At 38.2% G+C, this 24400-nt stretch overlaps 1 protein-coding gene across 1 annotated transcript; it reads right to left on the reverse strand.

The window, feature by feature from the left end:
* Positions 1 to 9705: 9705 nt before the first annotated feature.
* RSPH3 (radial spoke head 3) lies at positions 9706 to 23192 on the reverse strand. Its single transcript, XM_088130869.1, has 8 exons — positions 23068 to 23192; positions 22028 to 22112; positions 20573 to 20714; positions 19676 to 19821; positions 18196 to 18399; positions 15302 to 15464; positions 13034 to 13120; positions 9706 to 9872 (listed from the first exon to the last, which is right to left on the reverse strand). The coding sequence occupies exons 1-8, from the start codon at positions 23190 to 23192 to the stop codon at positions 9706 to 9708; spliced, it is 1119 nt and encodes a 372-aa protein (XP_087986995.1).
* Positions 23193 to 24400: the final 1208 nt, after the last annotated feature.

Below are 24400 nucleotides of genomic sequence, written 5' to 3' on the forward strand. Positions count from 1 at the left end.
GTTATTCACCTAGAGGTTAACCCTTTACCATGGCTTGGAAGAAGGGAAGCAAAGTAAGAAAAACGACTAAAAGCATTATCAACATCTGTTCTCTTTTAATTTAGCAATCAAACATGGGCAAAGAAGACCTTAGATCAAAATCATGCCATTGGAGGAATTCAGTCCCAGCAAAAACAAAGCAGCCAGCTAATAAATAATAACACTTTCTCTTAATGCTGTTCCCTTGACAAATCTCTCTTTTTCTCAATGCTTTTTGGCTGGTTAGGGAAAACTATATGCAAGGGATGTAAAGAAATTAAATATATAAATAAGTAGGGAAATGGCACTCTCTTCTGAAAATCTCTGTACCCTTTTTCCATGCAGTATTACTGCACTGAAAACTCAGTAATGTTCATCATCATCCAGAAATGATGCCCCATATAACTTGGAGATATCTGGAATATGGATATCTCACTACTTTCATTCACCAGGTAGTTATGAAAAACAGAGTCTTCCTTAAAGTGGTATTATCTATGTGGAACTTCCTTCAAAAGAAGATTTATTTGGCCAGTTTATTCTAAATGTTTAATGGAAGATAATACTTTAACTGTTTAGATTATCTTTTCCCAATTTAGCACCTATGTTCTGATTTTGTACTGGGACAAAATCTATAATTTCCAGGCAGTTATGATGTAGATGTCTTTTATATGGCTGACAATAATGGATTTTGGAACTGATTTTCTGTGCCACCCCTGCTATTCTAACGTTTTATTCTGGAGTATAGATTTACATTTAAATGCATTTTCAATAATGATTTATTGCTTGGATTTACAGTTTTTACTTTGGAGTAAAAATATAAGAAATAAACATAAATCAGTCAGATCTCTTTGCATGCAAAAAGAATTACTTTATACTGTTGGTGTTTCTAACACCACTACATTCCATATGAATGAATTATTAAGAGTACTCTAAAACTATTCAAAAATACTACCCCCTTTTTAGAATATCGGATGCTCACTAGCTAGAAATATAAGCAGATCATAAAACATGCACTATTTGAAACCAGACTGGGAGCCTGTCATGAGAATTTTTATCATCAGAAAAAGTTTATATCATTCAGTCGTCACATCATATTTGTTTTTACTGAAGTAATCTGAAAAGTGCAGATATGATTGCAAACTTACCTTAGATTTGTAAATATAAAAGCAGCAGGAATGTTCTAGTATCAAAAAAGTGACCTTGTGGGAATCAAGAATAGAATATGCTTTTTAAAAACTGGCCAAACAGCCATCATTTTTATTTTTCATTGTCTTGATTTTACATTAAAAGGTTAACTTGGGGGCCTAACACAATGTCAAATATTGACATGTACCTCTCCTTGGTGTTATAGGTATAGTAAATGAAATACTGTATAATATTATGTAATTGCACTTGCAAAGAATTTGGCTTGATGTTGATACTGTTCCATCAAATGTTTCTTTTAATCAGCTTTATTCCAGTTGTTGCCAAAAAGAGCTATATTTTTAGTCTTATAAGTATTTTCAGTACATATGTATGCTTTAGTCCCAATGTTTCCTGAGAATCCCACATTTCTTGTTTAGCCTTTTTTACAACTTTCACACAATTATAATGGATAAGTGACCTTGAAATAGTTAGGGGGAAGTCAGGAGAACAATCTGTATAAATTTTGGTTTTTCTTTGTCTATTTCTAACTGGCTTTTTAAAGAACAAAACAGCAAACAGAGAACCATCCTGGTGTTTTCTATAAATACAGGTGTGCACGTAGAACAGAAAATAACAGAAGAATGAGGATTTGATGTGAAAATAATTTATTCTACAATAGAAGCATATTCCAAAGTATAGCTACAAGCATATTGTATATAGCTATAATTCCATTAGAAAGGAAGATAGCAATTAGAAAAGGAATAGAGCAAGACAGCATAATGAAAGATTAGTACAGATCCAGTGAAAAACATGAAAGTTAACTAATTAAGCTAACTAGGGTCATTTTGATTTTAATGGGTATAATCTAATAGGACTAAAACCAAATTTCCTCCACATATTGGAAAATATATATATGTAATTTTTCATATCAATCGTATAGTTTATTCCTATGTTTATGTCTTTCTCGATTACAGAAAATTGTTATAGAAATGAAGTCAACATTATAACTACAATTAGAAGAGTTTTGAACAAAATACTGAGCTTGAAAATACTTGAAAAATAGTAGCATTCGATTTAACGCTTGCCAAGATGACAGCTTTCATTACAAGTTAAGTATTCAGTAGATTCTCTCAAATATAAAATCTTCTTAGATTCTCTGAAGAAACAGAAAAAAAAAAGATTTAACACTAGGCATAATCTCTTTTATCGAAGAATCTTTTTTAAAAAAACATTATACTAGACCATTTGGGTTACTTACAGTGCAAATAGGGACTCAGTGGTTTAGATCACTATTTAAGAAGTTCATTATTTCATTGTTTCTAAAATCTGAATGTATACAGTTGGATTAGAATAAATTATTAATAGAAAATGACATCAGAGCACTTAATTAAGAACACTTAATACATACCACAACACAGCCAAAGTTTGACAAGATTTTAAAGTTCCACTGAGTTCTGTGGAAAAAAGTTAAACAAGTGCCAACTTCTCCATTGAAAGTTGTGTTATAAATTTCTTAACTCTGGCCAGACTGTCCTCTTATATTACATATTTTTTACAGTTTGTTGGGTAAACACCCCAAACTATTTTATTAAGCAGAGAAAGGATTATTATAGCGGTTGACTGTCAAGTAGATTGGTAGTCAACAGTTCAAAATGACTGTGTATGCTTTATCAAGGTGACTGATAATGACAGTTGGATGGCCTATGAACAACTGAGAAACACTTTTAGGATCTGGAAAGACAAAACAAACTTGTAAATATCTCAGATGGACACCCATATAAATTGGCTAAAAAATACTTTCAACTTTATTGATTAATCTTGCAACCATAGCAACAAGAATAAGAAACATCAGCAAAGGTGAAACAAATAACTAATACACAAAATCCATGTTACAATAAAATATTATAATAATAAAATGGGATAGTACTAAATATAATACTACTATAAAATAATAATGTATCGCTAATATCATAAATCCAGATTCATATAAGACCATCACCCCTACATGATACTCCAATCTGTTCTATATATCAGGCTCTCAACTGAGCTGCCTTGTCTACAAACTTGGCAGTCCTACTCACAATAAAGATATTTGTGCCCGAAAGAAAATAGGATAATCTGTGTTTGGAGTCCCAATGGACTGTTCTTTCCAACAAAGAGGACAAATAATTAAGCCTGAGTGAGTCATAAAGTTTACAGTTGAACAAAACATGGGCAATATCTTTTATGGCTGGGTCCCCACATACACATAGCCTCTCATCATAAGGCACATGATGGAAACGACCATATTTGACCATGGAGTCCAGTAATTCAAACCTAGCTCTAGTGTAGGCCCTTCTTAGGTTTTGAGTTAGACTCATCGACAGATATTTTTAGAATTAAAGGTAATTTTATTCTTAGCTAACCATTTTAATGACCCATTTTTAGCCAGTTCCTCCATGTCCGTTTGGGCACTGATATCCAGGGCTCACTGTTTAAAAATATCCTTTGCTTGCGAGGTATTTATGAGTACCTATTGAGTAGAAAGCCCATATTGTGAGATAACTTTAGTAAGATGTTTTAGCCAGGATATGGAGAGGTCCATACATTTGTTCCAACAGCCATAATTTGAGAAGCCTATCATAATCCATTAAATGGACTCTCTGCCAATAAGAAAAAACCTTAATTACTGACTGGCTCTGTATAGAATGGGCTCCTGTTTCCGCTCTGATCACGGGGGCTGACGTGTTCTTATCAACTCCCAATATATTTCTTAAAAAACGTGTCTGGACATGTTCAAGTGCGGCAGATTTTGCAAGGCCCCACACTTCCGCGCCATAGGTCATCATTGGGACAATTTTTGTTCTAAATACTTTCAGTATAGGGGTCAGCGTGCCAGGATATTTATAATTATACAGTTTAAGTAAACTTTTGGCACAGACCTCAGCCCTCCCTGCTGTCCTTTGAAAGTGATTTTCCCAGGCTCCAGTATCAGTAAAAACCACTCCCAAATAGGTAAAATAATTCACCTGTTCTTTTGGCTCTCCCTTTATCTGCCAATTGTATTTCATTCTCTTTTTGCTAAAAACCATCACTTTAGATTTGAATTTATTTATAATTAGAGAGTTAGAAACACAATAAGTATTTAGCTTTTTCAAGAGTCTTCTCAGACCTATTTGAGAGTTTACCATTAAAACCATGTCATCTGCATATAAAAGAACATTTACAAATGTACCATGAATTTTTAGCATGTGTGTGTCGGGTATGCAGGGACCCTGGCATATCATTTATGTAAAGATTAAAAAGCATTGGAGCTAAGATACAATCCTGCCTAACACCTCTATGAGTGGGGATGCTCTTAGTTAAGGAGCCATTTATACCAGTTTGTACTTTTAGGTGGGTATTTGAATAAAGGGCCTTTACCAGAAATAAGAGTCTGGGCTTCATATTTAAGTTAATCAATTTCTTCCATAAGATATTTCTATTTATGGAGTCAAATGGCTAAAAAATACATAAATAAAAATATTGCAATGGAGTGGGATCCCTGTCCAGGATTCAGATTGTTCCGTTCAGTTGCCCTCCATGCACTGTCTGTAATTTTCTGCCCATTAGTCTCCTCAATCCTTGCTGAGCTGTTTACTTTTCCTTCTCTTCAATGTTTCTTTTAATACTCCCGCAAGAGCTGAATGAAACTCCCCTCTGCTGCTCTCTCACTTGGATAGTTGGTTCTGTTTTGACTATAGAAGCTAGTATGTCCTCAGCCTGTACCCTGCCAGTAGTGGGAAGAGATTCTCATTCAGAGAAGAGGGTTGGGCCTGCGGAGTCAGCAAAAACAAACGTTTGAAGGCTGAAGTGGAAAAAGAATGTGGAGAGTTCCTGGCTATATATATAGTGGTGATGAGGGTCCAGCTTTCTGGTAGAGAAGAAGTTGTAAAAGTTACTTTTCAGCATTTCAAAGGCAGGAGTATCTGTCCAATATACTCAGCCTACATATTTGTAAATAAAGCAAATATTACAAATATTGCTTTTATGAGATCTTAGGAGGGATGCAATTTTTAAAAATCAGTTTTTGTTGTCTACACCACTGCACACTGCTCACACCATTGTCTGAAGTGACACCAACTGTCTGAAAAAGTGGTGGAGCTTCGCCTTAAGTTCTTTATCAAGGTATTAACAGAGCACTCATCATTCCTGAGTTTTCCCAGCTCAGATGTGGTTCACCTCTTCAAAGCTAAACCTAGTGGTGTTTTCTGTAAATGTTCCCTTTAAATATTTATCTGATAAAAGACCAGGGAATTGTTTTTCTGTTCTTCAGTGCATTTTTCATGCAGAAGTGGCTGTTTCACATATCAGCATTATATCTCTTTATGAGGAAAATGACTGAATTCCTCCATCATGCTAAATGGTGGTTTGTTTAAACATGGCTTGAACACACTACCCCTGGCTGATTTCACATAACTTGCTAAGCAAAACCCAAACCTCATTTTAGGTTGGTGCAATAGATGAGCTCAGTCACTGATTTTTTTTTCCCATATAAATCACTGTTTCAAGGAGGAGAGACCTAGTAGAAATCTCCACCTAGAAACTCAATGTACATAGAAACAGCAAACTCTCAGGTAGGATACATATTACAAACATGTAATAATGAATCTTTTTAATATTTCAGTTTCAGACTTTGGTTTATAACATGAGCTTCATTAACAGTAGTAAATTGTTCTGAGAGTAGCCTCAGTTGACAATAAGGCTGAACAAGGTGAGGCTGTTCACGAGCAGTTAGCAATTAATTATTTGCTGCAGTGGAATGCAGCTGTGTTTTTTTAAGTGGCCCTGTTCTTCTTGAACTGCTGGCACGCTAACAGGAATACGCTCAAAGCCTGGGCATTAGAAAGAAGGCAAGTTGCACTAACCAAGTGGCCCAATTAGGATAGAGCGCTTCACGAAAACTCCTAACCCTGCCACAGGTTAAGCCTCCTTACATGGTTAGACCGAGCTCTGCCATCTGTAGCATAGATATATCTAAGGATTACAGAAAGATGTAGGATGGTTTCTACATTGCAACTCTGCCTTGTTTCTCATTTTAATAAGTACTAGATACCCTAATGTATCATGCATATGTGACAGAGTGTGCATGGCTGGATTCATATACAGTATTCTGCTATGCCATGATTTGTTTTAACCATAGTTTGTTGACTGCCACAAGGGATGGGTTTACATATTGCATTAAGCTGTGGCTTTCTTAACCATGGTTTATTGAATAAACACAGCTGGCTGGGTTCTCATCTTGTAATCCATTGTATATAAGCTACAGCGGCTGGGTTAACATATTAATGAAATAGTCTATGCATGAATGAGTTAGGGCTAGTGGATCAGGGTCCAATAGTCCTTCAGATATTTGTAGCCCAGCATGGAAGAAATGTGAATTTTCTATGTGAAGAGAGACAATGTCTTGATGTGATTTAATGATGTGTTGTTGGCTAATTGCTACCTCATTTGCCAATATTTCTTCTGGGAAATTGTGACTCAACATATTTTGCCAAGGAAAGCTGGGGGAAATGGAAGTCTGATCTGATTTGTTCTGGAAGGATTCACACAACATACTTGGCTAAAATGTGGTTGGCTAGTTTATGGTGTAGTGCATTGCACAAACCTGTTTAGTTCAATACCCCATGGATCATTTAACCATGGGTCAGCTTCATTGTTCCATCACACTCAGTACTATCTGTGTTGACTATTAGCAGCACTCTAGGTGTTCAGGTAAATGTCATTCTTGTGTTTTCTTCTCAAGAACCTGAAACTGGAATTGCTAAAGGCTACTCTTAAGAGGTTCATGTACATGGATATACATTTATGTGTGCAGTTCAGCACTGAGCTATGATTACTACATGCTATATAATGCTATAGATGCTACTTATATCTTATTGTACACACATACTATTCTCTTGGTATAACCTATAACAGTATTCTCCAGCTTTATGCTCTTCTGGGGTATTGGAGTACATTCCTGTCACCTAGCCAATGTGGCCTTTGATCATACTAGCTGAGGATGGTGGATAGTGTTAAGTCAGGGATTACAATCAGAGCTGCTGGTACTCTGGAAGTCCACCCAAAGGAAGGGAGAAAGTTGCATATGCTATCACCTTTCATGAAAGCTGTCCATTAATTTTCAGCTTTTCCCACCAATGAAGAGGTAGGATTTGGGACACAATGAAATCTGCTTGGTTTTAATTCTGAAGGAAACGCCCATCACTCGAAATATCTTTCAGATAATAATCCTAACATGACCAATACATAAAAGATATTAAGGCTCTATTCCTATAAATTCTTACGAATTTAGTGGGTCTTCTTGGTATTTGTGAGTAGATATGCCTAATGAATGCTACAACAACTTCAGGAAACCAGATAACGTATTGTATGTCTAAGAACACAGGGGTATAGTTTACTTCTAATAATCTTACTGACATCTAGTGGTAACATGTACTGAAATTCTGAGAAACAATTTAATGTATCATGAGGGTTTCATTAAAGGCATGATCCAGTTATGGTTAAAGAAGAATAAAATGTATTAATTCTTATTCTGCCATAAAATACATTGGATGTTTGTTAAATGTCTCCGATAATCCCATACATTTTTCAAATTTTAGTTGTACAAACTATTGTATATTATCCTCCATAGCAAATACAACTGGATGCAGCAAGACTGATCAGTGTGAAATTTAAGGAAGTGTAGTGTTTTACTGATGCTTTCCTTAGTCAGGTTTTCATTTTGACACATCAAGCAGGGCAAAATTTGCATATGGGCCTACACATATACACACCCTCCCTTTTCTTTGAAATAGTGCCAAATCAAGCTGAAATGTGCCCATAAAAGATACTTCTGTTTCATCAAATTTAATCAATATTTTACTATTTATGACAGTGTTTCTCAACCTTGGCAACTTTAAGATATGCAGACTTCAGCTCCATGGCTCCAACTCCAACTTCAACTCCATGGCTGGCTGGGGAATTCTGGGAGTTGAAGTCCACACATCTTAAAGTTGCCAAGGTTGATAAACACTGGTTTATGAGTTACAAACAAGTGCACTGGATTGGATTTAAGCTTCTAGTCAACAGTTTTCTGCCAGGGCTCTGTTCTGAGAAGGACACCATTGTCAACATGCATGGATGGTTAGGAGATTATCTGGATCAGGATAGGAAAAACAGTTAGTGACAGTAGGGTAAAACTGAAGTAGGTTAAAATTAGGCCAACCAGATCTGGGCTGCAAAAATCCCACAAAATTATGTAGGGAACTCTTAACTCTTGGCTGCCATGTGATGGTTATCTGGATTTTTACACTCCAGATCTGGCAGTCCTAATTTAAAAATGCTCAATTCCATCTTCCAGCAGGAGAACAAAGTCAGGTCCCAGGTCACTTTACAAATAGAAAAAGCATTTGCAAAAATGGCATCCGACTGTTAAGTAAGGACCATGTGAACAATGAGCAATTCCCAAAGCCCAGTTCATTGGCAGCACAGAACTGTTTTTGTTCTGTCTCCAGTGCGTTCTTTTAGTTGTGCTGTGTTCTCTGCAATGGATGACTTTTCATGCCAAATACTCCAGTGAGATCTCTGTGTCAGTTCTTCACCAGATAAAAACCCAAATTCCAACAACCAGTTTCCGTAAAGAGGGTCCAGTTGACTTTCAGAGAACATTAATATTCCCTTGTTACCTCTGTGATTATGATCAGGCAGATAATTTACGACATAAGAAGCATACAAAATGAATAAAAAATTCTGAGCAAGTCAGAGGATCCAAAATCTTGCTTTGCTTAGAGAATTGAGTCTTGAGAATACCTTATGTTTTTATTCTGTTTTTAACTGTTAGCTGCCCAGAGTTATGCATATGAGATGGGCAGCCATACAAAATAAATAAATAAATAAATAAACTTATTAAACAGAATAACTTATTATTCGTATATCCATATAATCTTGCCTTATTTTGCTAAATGTGTAAGGTGGTACTTTTGTCTTAACAATCTGAAGATACTTAACGGTGTTAGGTAAAGCAACAATCATAATGCCGTATTTTATTGAGTACGAAATATGGTCTCCATCATTTCTTGGTAAACAGAATGGAATAGCTAATGCAACAACACCCATCCAAAGTAGGTTAATTTGGGGCAGCCTTGACATATAATACAGTGAAGTGACTGCTTCAAGTGACATCACATGAAGGTCTTTTATAGAAGCAAGGACTGTACTTGAATGATGTAGCCCTTGTTGGTGGAATGTGGTGTTGCTTTCAGCTCCAGGCAGCAAACCATCTTACGCCAGCAGTGCAGCAATGTAGCTCATTCATCTCCATCAGACTTGGATAATGACAGAGAGCATTGAAAGAAATTGATGCCTCTTAACCCTTTAATCTTGTGCAAAGACATGGAAATTTTAAACATGAATAATAGAGCTTCAAGTTAGGTTATCAGGTATAGTCTAAACTGTTTGAAATCTTCACTAGGATGATGGCCAAGGATCTATATCTCCTTGGTGGGACCAATCTTTTCTTTCTCATTACCTGAATCTTTGTTGATTGGGATGTAGGCATCCTCATTACTGTTCTATTTTGGGTCTTCTCAGAACAGAAGACTTTTTAAAGTCATATATGGAAATATCCTGTGGTGAGTGGAATTCAGCCATGTTATGCAGCAAAGAGCTTTGTGATATTTGATATTCATTGTAGGTGTCCAGTCTGTTTTTGGTGACCTCATTAATGAAACCTGCAAAAGTAGTTACCTTGAGTTAATATTCATTTGAGTAGATAATCTCTTTTAACTACAGAAACAGCTTCAGTTTTGAAATGTATTTTGTTTCATCCACAGGACTCAAAGGACACATCATTATGGAAGGCAATGCAACTGATTAAAAAGGACAAGGACATAATATGAATGAATGCAACAAGGACAGCAGGTTAAAAGAATTGAAATGTATATTCAAGAACAAGTGGATAGATGGAAGCTAAATCTGCTGCTGCATCTTTGGGTACTTTTGTGTTTTCTGAGCAGCTTCACAATAGAGATATCTAGAATACATGGCAAAAAACCCCAACAACATCCTTGGAGCTTCCTGCCACCACTTACAGTCTGGAAGTAGGGCAACACAGACAGGCAAGAAAGCAACACGTTAACCCAAAACACGCCACCCTCTGGTTGCTTTACAGTGGGTGGAAAACAGCTTCTTTTCCTTACCTATTTCTCCACATCTGAGGGTGCTCTTTCTGGCACCTCTTTCTCCCATGCTATGATTTTTGTTGGAGTGATTCAGTGTGAGCCACTCTTTTTGCCTCTGAGATCATCATTCAGCCAGCAGTAGTAACTGCATTCTAGAAGGTGCAGTTAATGGGGGCAGTGCCGTGGAAAAGGAGGTTTATATATGGAATCTGATGAACAGCTTGCAGATCACACAGATTATGTTTGCCAATAATAATGTAAGAGCAGGCCTAGTAGATTAGGCCAAAGGCATCTTAATGCAGCATTTTATTTCTAACAGGGAGAAGGGGGACAAGGGCAGCAAAGATCATAGGATCTTGCTGCTTTCTTCAGAATGACAAGGGCAGCATTGTGGCATCATGCAGCAAGCAACACCCCTTTGGGGCGTGCATGCCATGTGGCGACACATGTAGAAAAGCAGTAGGGCTTGTGCTGAGAAACCACAGTGCTGATCAATCTGACCCACTGTCCCTTTGTTGCCCCCAGATGCTGCTGCATTGGGATGCTCTCAAGCAGAAGATGGCGACTTTACTGTTGTTCTGTGCAAGCCCTGAAAGTGCTTCTGATTCTTTGGAACACTTAGGAGCATGATGAGTACAGCACCTCTTTAAAGCAGAAGATCTTTTTTCAGTCCCTCATAGAAGCCTGGAAAACGATGCAGCTGCTTTAAAGAGATGCGATGCTCATGCTCCCATGCATTCCGAAAAGCTCTTCTGAAGCATTTTCAAAGCACAGAGAGTCCCAGGAGACATATCCTTCTCCCACCATAGCTCCCCTGGAAATGGTATTTGGTGGCATGCTTCTTGCGATACAGAGGGAACACTGAGACTTCGATTCTAATAGCCTGATAGCCTGTCTTCCATGAATTGAAAGGCAACCAAGTTAGTGGCCATTGCCATGTCTTGTGGGGATGAGTTTTACAGGTTAATTCTACACAGTGAACAGGTGTATGTTCTTTCACTGTTTTAATTCTCCATCCATTCCGCTTTATTGGATAGTGCCGGGTCCTTGTGGTTTGAGGGAGGGAGAAAAATTGGTCTGAGGCTATTTTATTGATACCATGCAAGAAGCTATATTCTTTGGTCATCTCCCCCTTCAACTGCCTTGTTTTCTATGTTAAAAAATCTCAAATCTGCCTTTTCTCCGAAGAAAGGTATTTGAGCCCCTGATCATTTGGTTACTCTCTTCTGTACATTTTCCAGCTCAGAAACCTCCTTTTTTCAAATGGGTAACCAGAATTGCACACGGTATTCCAGATGATAATATACCGTAGATGAATATATGGGCATTACAGTGTTGGCAGTTTTTCAATAAAGATGATATCATGCAACTACCCTTTGCACATTCTCTTGGTCTTTAGGATCTTGCACACATTAAAGCCAATTGCAACATGACATGGTCGTGTGCTACTGCAAGGTCACCAAAAATCCACATGTAAACTCTTAGATATTTCAGATGGAAGACTGTTAAATGAATGGGGTTGAATGCCAAAAAATGTGTGTGCCCAAAGTGAAAACTACATGATATAATTAGAGTTAAATCCAAATGAAGTCAACTCAGGGCAGTTACTTTGATGACTGTACATGTGTTTAATACTTTCCTTCTTCTGTCCTATTAAATACATGACAAATACTTGATGTCAGCCTTACCAGGTAGACCAGACAGGAGACACAACCAGATAAGCTAATTCTATTTTATTGTAAAGCTACATTGACAGAATCTTACAAGTCTGAAAGTACAATTCTCCCACCATCTCCTTTATACCCCAAAAAACTAGGGAGGTTCCCTTTTGAGCCTGTTACCCTGCCCACTATCCAGCTGCAGGCCATGCTGTCTCTTATCTGACCGTTCCCTAGGCAGCATCTCTGCGCCCTGTCTCTCTAGGTCTTTTCCACATACCATTACATTGTGCTAGTGTCCTCTCCTCTGATTTTTGTTTTTATGAAACTGCATAAATAAGAAATACAAAATCTGACTACAATGAACCACTCCCATTAATTTCATAATTGGAGGCAGTGTTCAAGTCAGCAGAAGCAAAAAATGGCCAAGTTTGGCTGGTGCATGTTTGAAATATACATTTTAAAAATAAGAACATATCTATATACTCTGCTTTAGAAGCTGTGATAAAAGCTTCCACAGTATCAATGTAGAGCTTTAGTCCAGGGATGTCCGTCGGGTTGGGAAAAGTAAGAAGAGATGGGAAGCTAAAAAGTCCAGATGGCGGTCATGGCCATGCAATTAAAACCCTGCCCCTTTTTAAGATACACCACAAGTGCAACACACTTAAAACAGGAGTAGGGCTTCAATCATGCAGTTGTGGACATCATCTGGACTTTTTTAGCCCCCCTCCCCAATGGATGCCCCAGTTCAGTTGCTTTTTAAATGAGCCTCTTGATCATCTATTGCCAACAAGACAGCACAATTTGGACCAGAGAGATCTTCAGATTCTAACAATATCAGCCCCACAGATTCATTCTGTGACTGGGGGTTCTTCATGGATAATTTACCAGCTTCCAATAAATGTATTTTAAAAATCCATGATCATATATAATTCAGGTGTTCAAATTCAGATGTTCAAAATTTTGTTAATTGCTTGGGTATCATACTGATTTAGCTATTCTCTGATCAGCAGGAGAGAATCTTGGATGGCCAGAGCATTTCTGCATACTTACAATCGGTCATTATTCTTCCTAGAAGCTTCTTCTCCATTACATGTCTTACACAATCCATCACATAGGGAAGGAATCCTTTCTCAATATCTATGCAAAATAACAAAGGAAAACAAGCATTATATTGTGATTCTTACATATATAGAAAACCACAGGGACTCCTGTGTCCAGTGAAGTACACTGCTGGCTCTTTAGAAATTATAATAAGAATATTACTAATTATCATTACTAACTAGCTTGGGGATCCAATGGGGGTTCGCAGCACTGGGAGTGACTGGTGGCTTGAGGACGCTGTCTTGTGTGACATTTTTCACCTGCTAAGATTCTTCAATCTTATGCAGAGAACCTCCTTGTCCCCCTCAAGTAAAATATGATAAGGTCCCTTGTTACGAAGGATGGGGACCTTATCAGTTGTGGTTCCCTGCTCATAGAAAGCTCTCCTCAAAGAGTTAAGTTTGACTCCTATTGTCTTGATGTATTTTTAATGCCAGGCAGAGAATTCTTTGTTTCTCAGGTATCTTCCTAGTTTTGTGCTCAGTATGCTTTTAAGTTCCCTGCATTGGGACAGTGGTTATACAATTTTTGCTTTTTCCAGGGTTAGCTAACCATGCTGAGCTATTTCTTTGTTTCCTTGTGCATTTTACAGATGTATGATCTTTTTTTGTTTTTGTTTTTAAATCATTAAGAAGAATGCAATGGTTTAAGTAACTTTGTTATCTATCCAGAGAACTTGGATTATTGGTAGATTACAAGTTCAATAGAACAGCTACCTAATAAATAATATTTAAAAATAGGACCAATAATCTCTGCATGTTTTTGTATTTATCAGGATACTATGTGTGTTCAGAAAATATTTCTAACTATAAAATCCTAAGCACGCTTACTCTGAAAGAAGTGTTAGTCTTGTAAATGGTACTGAATCACAATATCTAGGAGGAGCTTTAGGACAGGGTTTTTCAAAATGTGTTCCATGGAACTCTAGGGTGTTCCATATGGAACTAACTTGGTGGAGTTCTGTATAGAACTAACTTGATGGGGTTCCATAAGAAACTAATGGCAAAAAAAAAAAAAGTCACTTGAACACATCTAATTTTCTGTCACTAGAGCTTTGCCTCTCAATCAGGGGTTCTGGATTATTACTTTTTTTTTAACAAGTACCACAGCCTGGAAAACTGAAAACCCCTGCTTTAGGGGATAATCCAGTTCTGTGGTCAGGTCCTGCTCCTCCTGCTCCAATAGTTTTTTGTTCTTCTTATTTTTGCTTTCTCTTCGTTTCTTTTTTTTTTAAATATGCAAAAAGAACAACAAGTAACAATACAGTGGAGACCTTAGTATTAACTATTAAGCTTAAGATAGAAACCTTCAGCATATAATAAGTAATGTATCTGCAGTTGTTTATTGATGCCACACTCAGCTTTAGATGTAAAATCTAAGCAACCTTAGGCTTATCAACTTTAATATTTCAGAAATCATAGTTAATATTGATATAAACCTTTTTTTATTTGTAAGGGTTTATTTACCTTTAAAATAATAATAATAACCTCCAGTCAGCGTAGTACAAATACCACTGATTACTTGCCATCAAGTTGTTTTTGATTTCTAGAGACCACATGACAATCCATTTTCTCCATGACAATCTATCCCTAACCAAATATCACTGTACCTAAATTTTTTAAAAAATGGATCAAGCAATATAAATATTTTCCCTATCTGTATCTGCTCACTGCTTAAAAATAAATGACTGAGGCTCTTGGTATGGATTATCCTTCTGCCAGAGATTAGGAGAGATGATTAATGGAGCTCCAAGCTCCCTTCATAGGGAACTTTGGTTCCTGCTATTGTTAGTGTCATCTAAGTATCAGCTTAAAATAGTTTTGCTTTCTCAGTAGAGTTTAACCATCAAGGGGGTTGTGTAATTATCTTATTTTCCAGTTGCACATTTAATTCTTACTGTAGGGGGGTTTCTTTTAATCTCATCCATGTTATAGAGTTTATAATAGTTTATTTCTTTATTATTATTATTCTGTACAGTTCAAGATGTTAAAAAGCAGTGATACCTGAACTTATTAAGCAAACCACACCATACGTAATCTTGTTAGCCTCCTTGAGGAACACATGAAGAAGAGGAATATTTTCCTAGCCAAGCCTTTTTAAATACTCTAAACATTTGTGTTTGACACATTTTGGGGGCCAGATGTTATTACATAGGGTGATTTAAGGGATTATTTGTATGAATTTAAAAAAATTATTTCCAACACAAATGACACTTACCACTTTGTACTTCATCATAGAAAAATCCTTTATTCCGAAGGTTAGAAAAGACTGAAGGAATCAGATCTGTCAGATACTGTTGAGCAAATCCCTGGGCTGCCACTTTCTTTGACACCATAGCTTGGTTTTCTTTTCTTTTGTACCGCTGTGCCTTGCGACGTTCCTTTAAATTACCATAAATTTTTCCATGTGACTTTTAGTAATGCAGATATTTTTCCATAACATATAAAACATGCTGAATCTTCCCCCGCCTCCCATCTGTAAGTATTGAAAAGTTCATTGACTCCAGAAAAAAAAAGTCAGTAATAATTACATTCTTCTGAAAGTGATTATTGCATTATGATTGTCTTGTTAATTTGGGGAATCTAAAGATGCTCTGTATATGTGGTTGCCTGTAGGCTATTTGTGTGTGTGTGTGTATGTGTGTATATGTGTATGTGTGGGTGAGGAAGAGAGAGAGAAAGAGAGAGAGACCAAGTAGTATGAAGAAGAAAATTGGTAACAGAAATGAAAATGGCTAATTCAAGTTAAACCTTCAAACCAACTATTTTAGTTATTTTAATTTATCATGTGTTGCCTTTGTGATAGTTTCACCTACTTCTGTTGATGGCAAAACTGATGCCCTATTCATCACTGTCTCAAAGCAGCTTGCTTCTGAAACCATTGCCTAGTGATCTGCAGGGAGTAACAATTGTGATCTGTGATGAGTAACAATTGCTTCAAAATGACCATGTCTCCTTTCCACTCATAATATTGCCTATTTCCCAGCCCCATAATACTTCCCCTATTGCCATATTGACTCCATCACAGCACAGGTCAGTAGTGTTCTTTTTCAAAGGGCAAAACCCAAGCAGGTTTGCTTATTTCTTTATCAGAATTCCAGGCCATTCAATTCCAAAATGACTCTGGTTGGTTTCACAAAATTAAAAAACAGCATTATATAAAAGTCATCTGAGGGACCAAATATATTATGTTACTCCCAACTTTGAAGGACATGTCCAAACATCCTAACCCAAGGCCTGTGGGAAATGCCAGTTTTTTAAAAGTGAGCAAGGTGGGGGCCATTTGGATCTGGAGGGGGTACCTTTCCAAAGAGCAGGTACAGCAATAGAGAAGGCCTACCTCATCAGGGTCCTGCTAGATGACATTGGCTGATTAACAGGACCTGAAGCAAACAATCTGTCAGAGCACACAGGATGGGCAGGTACTATGGGAGATCAGTATCCCTCAATTAACTAAGACCTATGCCACATGGACTTTATAGGCCCCTTGAATTGTATCCAGAAGTCAACTGGCAATCAGCAGAGCTCACATAGTAGGGGTATTATATGTGCGTATGCTGCCACATTCTGAACCAGCTGCAGCTTCCAAGTGGTTTTCAAGCATAACTCCCTGTAGAGTGTTGCAATAGTTTACCCACAAGATGACCAACGCATGAGTGATAATGAGAAGGGCCTCCTGATTGAAGAATGGGTGCAAGTGGCACACAAGTTGAACCTATGCAAAGGCCTTCCTGGACAGAGCTGCCATCTGCTCATTGAGCAGGAGCTGAGAGTCCAGAAAGATCCTCAGATTACACATCAGTCCTGAATAGGGCAGTGCAACCCCACTCAGGATCTAGAGTAGAAAGTTCCCAGAATCGGGAGGACCAAGGTCCCATAGCCACTTGGTCTTGTTTGAGTTAAGCCTGTTTCTCTCTATCGAGACATTAACAACCTCTGGAGCAAGACCTTGACAGCATTGCTTGGTTGGCCAGGGCTCAAGATGTACAACTGAGTATCATCAGTGTACTGTTAAACAGTGGGAATGAGAGTGCCATATTCTGAAACATTCCACAAATCAGGGGCTTTAAACTCATCCTCTGTCCCTGAACCAACATGACTGGAACCAACCATGGAGAAAGAAGGAGAACTACTGTGACACTATGCCCCAAATTCTGACTCCTCATAGCTGATCCAGAAGGGTACCATGGTTGATGGTATTAGAAACTACTGAGAGACCAAGGACGACCAAGATAATATAGTAATATCTGCTATAGGTCTCAACAAACATGACCAATGCTGTGTCCCAACCTGAAACCCAAATGGAAAGGGTTTAGATTATCCATCTTGTCTAGGATCTTTTGTAACTGTTATCTGACCATCTTATTAACAATCTTCCCCAAAAAGCAAAGGTTGGAGAGTGGACAAAAATTGCCCAGGATGGTTGGATCCAGTGATGGCCTCTTGAAGAAGGTGCACTACCGCCTCCTTCAAGGCTGGTGGAACCTTCCCCTCTTTCAAAGAGGCTGTCACCTTTGCATGGATCCAGTTGCAAGTCATTTCTCAGACTGCCTTCACAAGAAAAGAAGGACAATGGGCTAATAAGTAGCTGGGTTAACTATCCCAAGGATCCTATCCACTTTCTCAGGAGTTACAGGATCAAACTCCTTCCAGTTAACCAAGCAAAACTGTGCCTCCACCACCTTGACCAGACCTGTCTAGTTGGAATTCAATTCCAAGCGAATATGATCAACATTGTTTGCTAGGTACCTGGCACATGTTAAGAATATGCTGTATGGATAAAGCTGTAAAAATCCATTTAATGTATTTACACACCTCAGCCCTCATATCTGTATTTGATCAGCTTGTCTTACATTATTTGCTATAAAAGAAGCTGCCCTTTTGAGATCATATCTGATTTAGATGACTTGCATGTAACTTCAGGTCACTGAAAACCTGACTGAACTAGGTACGTAAGAATCACTACTTTGTAGGGTGGGATCAAGACATTTTGATGCTTGAGACAAAGGACAAGATGGCATTCAGTCTCCATTCCTTGTAAAAAAAATGCTACAGCAAAATACAGAAGTACCTAAGCAAACCACTATGCAATGATTTCTACAAGAATTCTACCTTTTCCTCGCGGTGACGCCTGTCTTGTTCTTCGAGGCGTTGCACTTCAGCCAACTCTGCAATACGAAATTCTTGATAGGCACATTGGTGTGCCCGAAGATCATCAAATTCCTCTTCTTCCATGATTTCAAGCAAAGCTTGCTCCAAGGTTTTCCCAACCAACACCTCAAGCATCGGTTTAACTTCAATGTCAAAGTCAAAGAGCTGAGGGTAAAAAAAGAGCCAGATGACAGCTGTTCAACATCATTCCACTCCATAACAGGGAACAGAAAATATATTCTTCTGATCAGGCATAGACAAGCCTTTCATTTGTTAAATGCTTACAGAGCTTGTTGAAACGCTAGCTGGGACAATGGGAGTCAGGCTGAAGGCAATAAATATGGTCTGTTCCTAAGGATTGCATTAGGATTTGCAAATGAAATGTAACCTATTGAGCATGGGTTATGAAAATTGAGCAGGGGAAAGCCTTTCTGCTAGATTTAGATAGGCCCCATCCAGGACTGCTCTTTCCATTAATGAAGAGCACCCAGATCAATAGGAGGCCTGGAGAGGGTAGAAATTGCTGTTATTGCTGGGTATCACTTTCCCTGGAAAGAAGGACTGATGAAAATAATTCCCTTCCCCGCTGCAGTGCCAGCAAGACTCTGCTAAGCCCTATTCTGGTTCTGGACTCCTTTGTTAGATGTTGCCATTTTCTTCCTTCAGCTTCAATTGACCTAGGATAAGGGTAGGAAACTTGTATCCCTCCAGATGTTCTGAACTACAACTCTCAGCTACCCTAATTAGTGGTAATGCTAAGAGTTAAAATTAGAATCATCTGGACAACTATAGGTACCCTATTTCAGGTTTAGGAGCAACCAACTTTGGCAGAGGTATGTCCTACCAGAACGTATTCCCTTTTGCTTGAATTTGCCCACAGCCCAGAAATCACAACATACAGATGCTTTGTCATTATCCTTCCTCATTCAGGAATTGCAGACTGGAACATACACTACATTTATTTGCCTCTGTTTCCCCCCCTTTAAACATTATTTTTGTCCTCAGGCAGCAAATTCTAGCAATGAGTGTGGGCACAATTAGGGCAGCTCCTTCAGTCATTCCATCTGAGCATGCTCAGACTCTTTAAACATGCTTTAAACATTTTTCTGGGGCAGTTGCCAGATGCCATATTGTGCCATATGTTGCTTTCCTTGCTTTAGTGAATGGTTGCTAGGACCTTAAGGCCCCCCAAAATTAGCTGACTCCCATTTCCTTGCAAGCATCTTGTTCAGTTGAAAAAATGGAAGGGGGTTCAGACTATCTGATGTGGTGTTTCACAGTTCTTGTACTGGACTGAATTTTAGGATGCTGAAAGAGCAGAGTACTATGGAATGGTTTAACTTCTAAAGTTTCTAAAATTAGGAAGCTTTAAAAAATGTGTTTGGCAAAATCACAACTATTTTTTGGATTGTTCAGAACAATACTGGAATATTGTCAGTACCTCTCCTTCTTCGATTTGTGTTGCTACATCAGCTCCAGTCTTCTCTGGGGTGAACAATGGGCTGGGTGGCCTTTGTATGAAAGCATCTGTTTGACACTCCATGTCAACTTCAATAACACGATCTGCAATCTCTTCCAGGTACAATTCTGAAAAATAAGGCACATGGAACTCTGCCTTGAAAGAGCTCCTGTTCCCATGCTCTACCTGTGGTTTCTAGAACAGTCACTGAAAAAAGATAGATTGCTTTTTCTTTTATTTTATGCAGGTGTGCTTGTGGGGAGGGGGTCAAAAAAGACAAAATGGTGGCCTTGATCACACAGTCAAGGCCACCATCTTGACTTTTTTGATCCCTCCTCTTGTGAATGCCCATCTTTATGAAAACCTTCTTGCCCGGAATATATGACAAAATATGTACAGTATTTGCAGTACTGCTAACTGGAGTAACTTATTGCTATATGGCAGTTTGCTGTTCATTAAAAGACAAGTACTGAAAACTATTACCATGATTGTTAATAATAATAAAAACAGCCACCACCACAACAATAAATAGCACTGTGTATTGAATATGTTTAGGATGACATCTTGAAAATGATATACAGTATACACACTACAGAGAGTGTTAATAGGAAAGACAAAACTTTTAATCCAGATGGACCCTGGAATGTGTTAGAGTGAGATGCATAACAATATACCCTAGCAACATGCTCTTTTTATAATGTCATAAGAAAAATTAAAAGCACAAAATGTGGGAAAAACAGGATACTTGAAAAGAAAAAGCAAAATTCCTTGATGGACCAGGGCCCATCATTTGGGTGGATATTTCCCCCCAACAGGTTACCCTTTTTCTCAGCTCTAGAAGTTGTCATTCCACAGTCCAGATGCGCTCTGGTGCTTTACCTGTCTGTACATTGATGCGACTTCCAGGATCCTCAATTTCCGGTGCATGCACCTCACTCTCCTCCCTTGCTTGCTTCCGTTCAAGCATTTTCTTGTGGGCTTCATGTCGCTTCTGGATTTCAGTAGGATCAGGTTCTGGACTCTGGAAAGGGAGGGGAAGAATCCTCTGCTATTTTACATGGTGTTCTATTTTATTTTATTTATTCTATGTATAGCCTGCTTTTCATTCAAGAGATCGTGAGGGGATACTGTTTTCCTATTTTCCCCCACGACCACAATCCTTGAAAGTAGGTTGGGCAAGAGAGTGCCAAGGTCACCCAGGAAGCTTCTATGGCTGAGAGTGGACCTGACCCTCTGTCTCCCTGCTCCCCAATCCAAGACTTTAAGCACTACACCACACTGGATCTCACTTGGAGAAAAAAAACCTGTATAATTTTTTTTCACAGACCCAAATGATGTATATATATATTCTATATATATTCTATTTTATCTCCTTATAGTCTCCAAGAAGCTCTTCATACACACACGGAGAGAGAGAAATTAAGTCCTATAAACATACAGCTACCTCAGCATTCAAATTCTAGCCCTTTCCTCCTGCCTTTTAGATCAATGGACATTCCTCACCTTGAGATCAGGAGATAGGTTCCATCTTTACATAATGGCTCTGTTTAGCTCTGTTTAGTCTGAAAAAGGTTGGTTCTCAACTTTGGCCCTTACTGGCAAACTATGAGCACAACCATGCAGGATATTTTGGGCCGTGTTATGGCAGTGATTTGGCATTAATAACTTCTGGAATATCTTTCAACTTCTCAATCTACCATACAGCCCTGAGATTCCCTGGTGGGATCCCACCCATGTGGTAATAGACCTGACCTTTCTTAGAGGGGCTCAGACACGTCAGGCAAGTGCTACCATCTGATGAGATATTTTGCAACACAACTGTCATAACTGTAACACCTCCATTGCATAAACTTTCCAATAACAATCCAATTTTGATTTCTATTCTAAAATGTGGGCCTAAAGCCATGAACATACTAATCATCATGAAGGCAAAAGAAAAAAGACCTTTACATCCCTCTAAGTCCAGTATTTTCACAAGTTAGACATATTGAAACTATGAATCTCAAACAATCAGAAGGGGTGAAAATGTAAGTGCTGTTTAAAACAAAAGCACTTCAGTTGTCCCTGAATATAGTTAAAAAACACACTAAATCCAGTAAGATTTGGGGCCAGGCTTAGGTATATGTCCACAGGTTTTCTCTAAGAAAGCTGGATATTTGAGAATGGAAATCCATTTCTTCAGTGATAAATCTATAAAGGTTATTATGTATGAACATCACTCAATGAGCATGCACATGTGAACTAGGTGCCACCACAGCCCCATGAATAAGTATTTATTATAATTTTCCAGCCTTCCCATACTTAAATAAAGTACTTATAAGAAAAGGAACCCACCCAAGATAACATCTGCATAGCATATGTGTTTCCTCGAACCACTCTTCGATCATACATGAGGTTCCCATAGTGAACTGGTCCTTCTCTGTAATTCATAAAATTAAGAGGGGATCATATCAATGCCTCAAAAATACTGCCAATAAGGGATTTATGAAAGAGACACAAAGACAAATAGAGATTTGGTCCTACAAATATTATTAGGCTGTGTGATAGAGATAAATGCTTTTATAAAATGGGAGACATTCAAAAATGTAAAAAGCTGGCTAGATGGGCTATGTGCCCATTTAGTTTAAGATTGCCTACTTTGACTGTATGTCTTCTTGATCTCAGGTGGCAGCTTTTCCCAACATCTGGTTACTAGTACCTGGTCTTTTCAGAAAAACAGAGATGGAAGAGTGAATTTGGGATCTTCTGCTTGTGAAGCAGCTGCTCTAAACCAAGCTCTGGTGCCTCCTATGGAAATTAATTGTGCTTTGGCTTTTAGCGAGGCTGGTGCTTCACCTGGTGGTTTGCTTCCAAATAAAAAGATTATACTGTCACAACTCAGTAGAATAATTAAACTGAGTAACTTTGCACTTTGAAAAATAGGGCAGTGTGGCTTATGACTGTGTGGGTAAAAACACAAATTTGTCTTGCTAGTAGCAGAAGAGGCACAGATACATTCCCTTTCAAGGGTGTGCTCACCTTTAATACACAAGAAGATATATTTGTTAAATATAATGTGAATAAGAGCTAGGTTGGTAGAACCCATTATCCCTTTCTACAGTTTGCAACGCACTATCACAAAATGACAGTTTTTTCTCAATAACAGAAAGACATGAAGACAATTCTCTAGTGTATAGTGCTGCTGTTACTCTGGAATAAGCATTCCAATAAAAGGAAAGAATCAGATAATTTTATTACAGTCCACAGTGTGTTTTATAGGACAGACTTAATGCGAATGCGAATGCAGGGCTAGAGTTTGAAAACAGAAGCTGAGTCAGATTCATACTGGAGTTGATGTTGAGGCCAAGACTGTAAAGTTAAGTATAATTACTTACTGCACACTATTTACATAGCGTTCTCGATACTGCTTTCTGTTGGGCACTGCTCGGGGACGGCTACTGTAGGTGTAGGTTCCCGCAGTTGCTGTTGCATCATCCTGGTTGAGAATCACTGAGGTCATGCTGGGTCTAAGCTACTATGGGTTCCAAGAGACATAACAAAGTCTTAGTGGCATTGTGGAACAATCCCCCCTGTCTACTGTTGTTATGTGATGGGGAATTCCATCCCTAACAACAGTTGTCAAGGTAAACTGATCCCAGATCAGGGAGCTGGGTTGGTTCCTTGGAACTGTTTGACTGTTTCCAATACATACACTTCCTCTGCATAAAAAGACCCAGGAGATATTCCTCTTCCAAAAGGGTTTCACTTAACTTAGTCAGGTTGCAGTGGTCAGAGAAAAACCGATGACATTCACATCATGTCCTGGGTAGCGCCAAGGAATTATGACTTGCATCCAAACTAAGCTTCCAGGAATGGAAATCATATTTCATTCAGGGATAGCAGAGGATTGGACAATGACTGGATCCTGCTAATGGAAGGGGAGCCAGTTGAGAAAGTGTCCAAACTTGGTAGAATAGTTCCTAGGTATGAGGACAATCCCAGACAATATTCCCAGCACCTCATAAGATGAAGTGGTGGTTGTAGCAGTAGCATGATTGTTTTTCTGTCTGCCTTCCTTTTCTCTTTTGAAATCTTCAGATATTTAATTTAGATCTTTACCATAAAGTGCTGGAATTTTACAGAAGACACTTATTTTAAAGATCTGTTGCCTTTAATCTTTTTTATTATTATTTTCAAATGCTGCTTTTTAATAACAGGCCTGCTTTGATGCTCACACCGATTAGGCAGAATTGACAGAAGAAAATGAGATTATGCTACTAGATGCATGTAGATGAAACACGTCAGAAATACCACAACTTTTGTTATGGTTACTCAGGAGAATTTAACCACAAGATGTCACTTTTGTCCTTGTGGGTGTAATTGTCATGTGCCTTGAACTACCAGCTTTAGATTGGGAGATACTGACAAGCAAACCACAGTGCAGATATTGTGCTGAAACTATTGCAACATTTGCAAGAGAGAAGCAGAAAATGAATGGACTGGATAATTAACATGAAAATCATATTTATGTGCAAAGCTTAGCAGTATCAATGATAACCATAGGATGAAAATTGCCATATTACTGGGAAGAAAGGTTTTAATTACATCATTTTTATTAAAATGGCATTTCTTTTAAACTAGGGATGGGGAATCTATGGGCCAAAATGGAAATAGCCCTCTGGGGAGCATAAGTGAGAATGGAAGAGACTAAACTATTATGATAGAAAT

The sequence above is a fragment of the Python bivittatus genome, unplaced genomic scaffold, assembly GCF_059951505.1.
Source record: "Python bivittatus isolate LINGU-HERP-01145 unplaced genomic scaffold, Pbiv_v1 ctg000020_np1212, whole genome shotgun sequence".
In the NCBI taxonomy this organism is placed as follows: Eukaryota; Metazoa; Chordata; class Lepidosauria; order Squamata; family Pythonidae; genus Python; species Python bivittatus.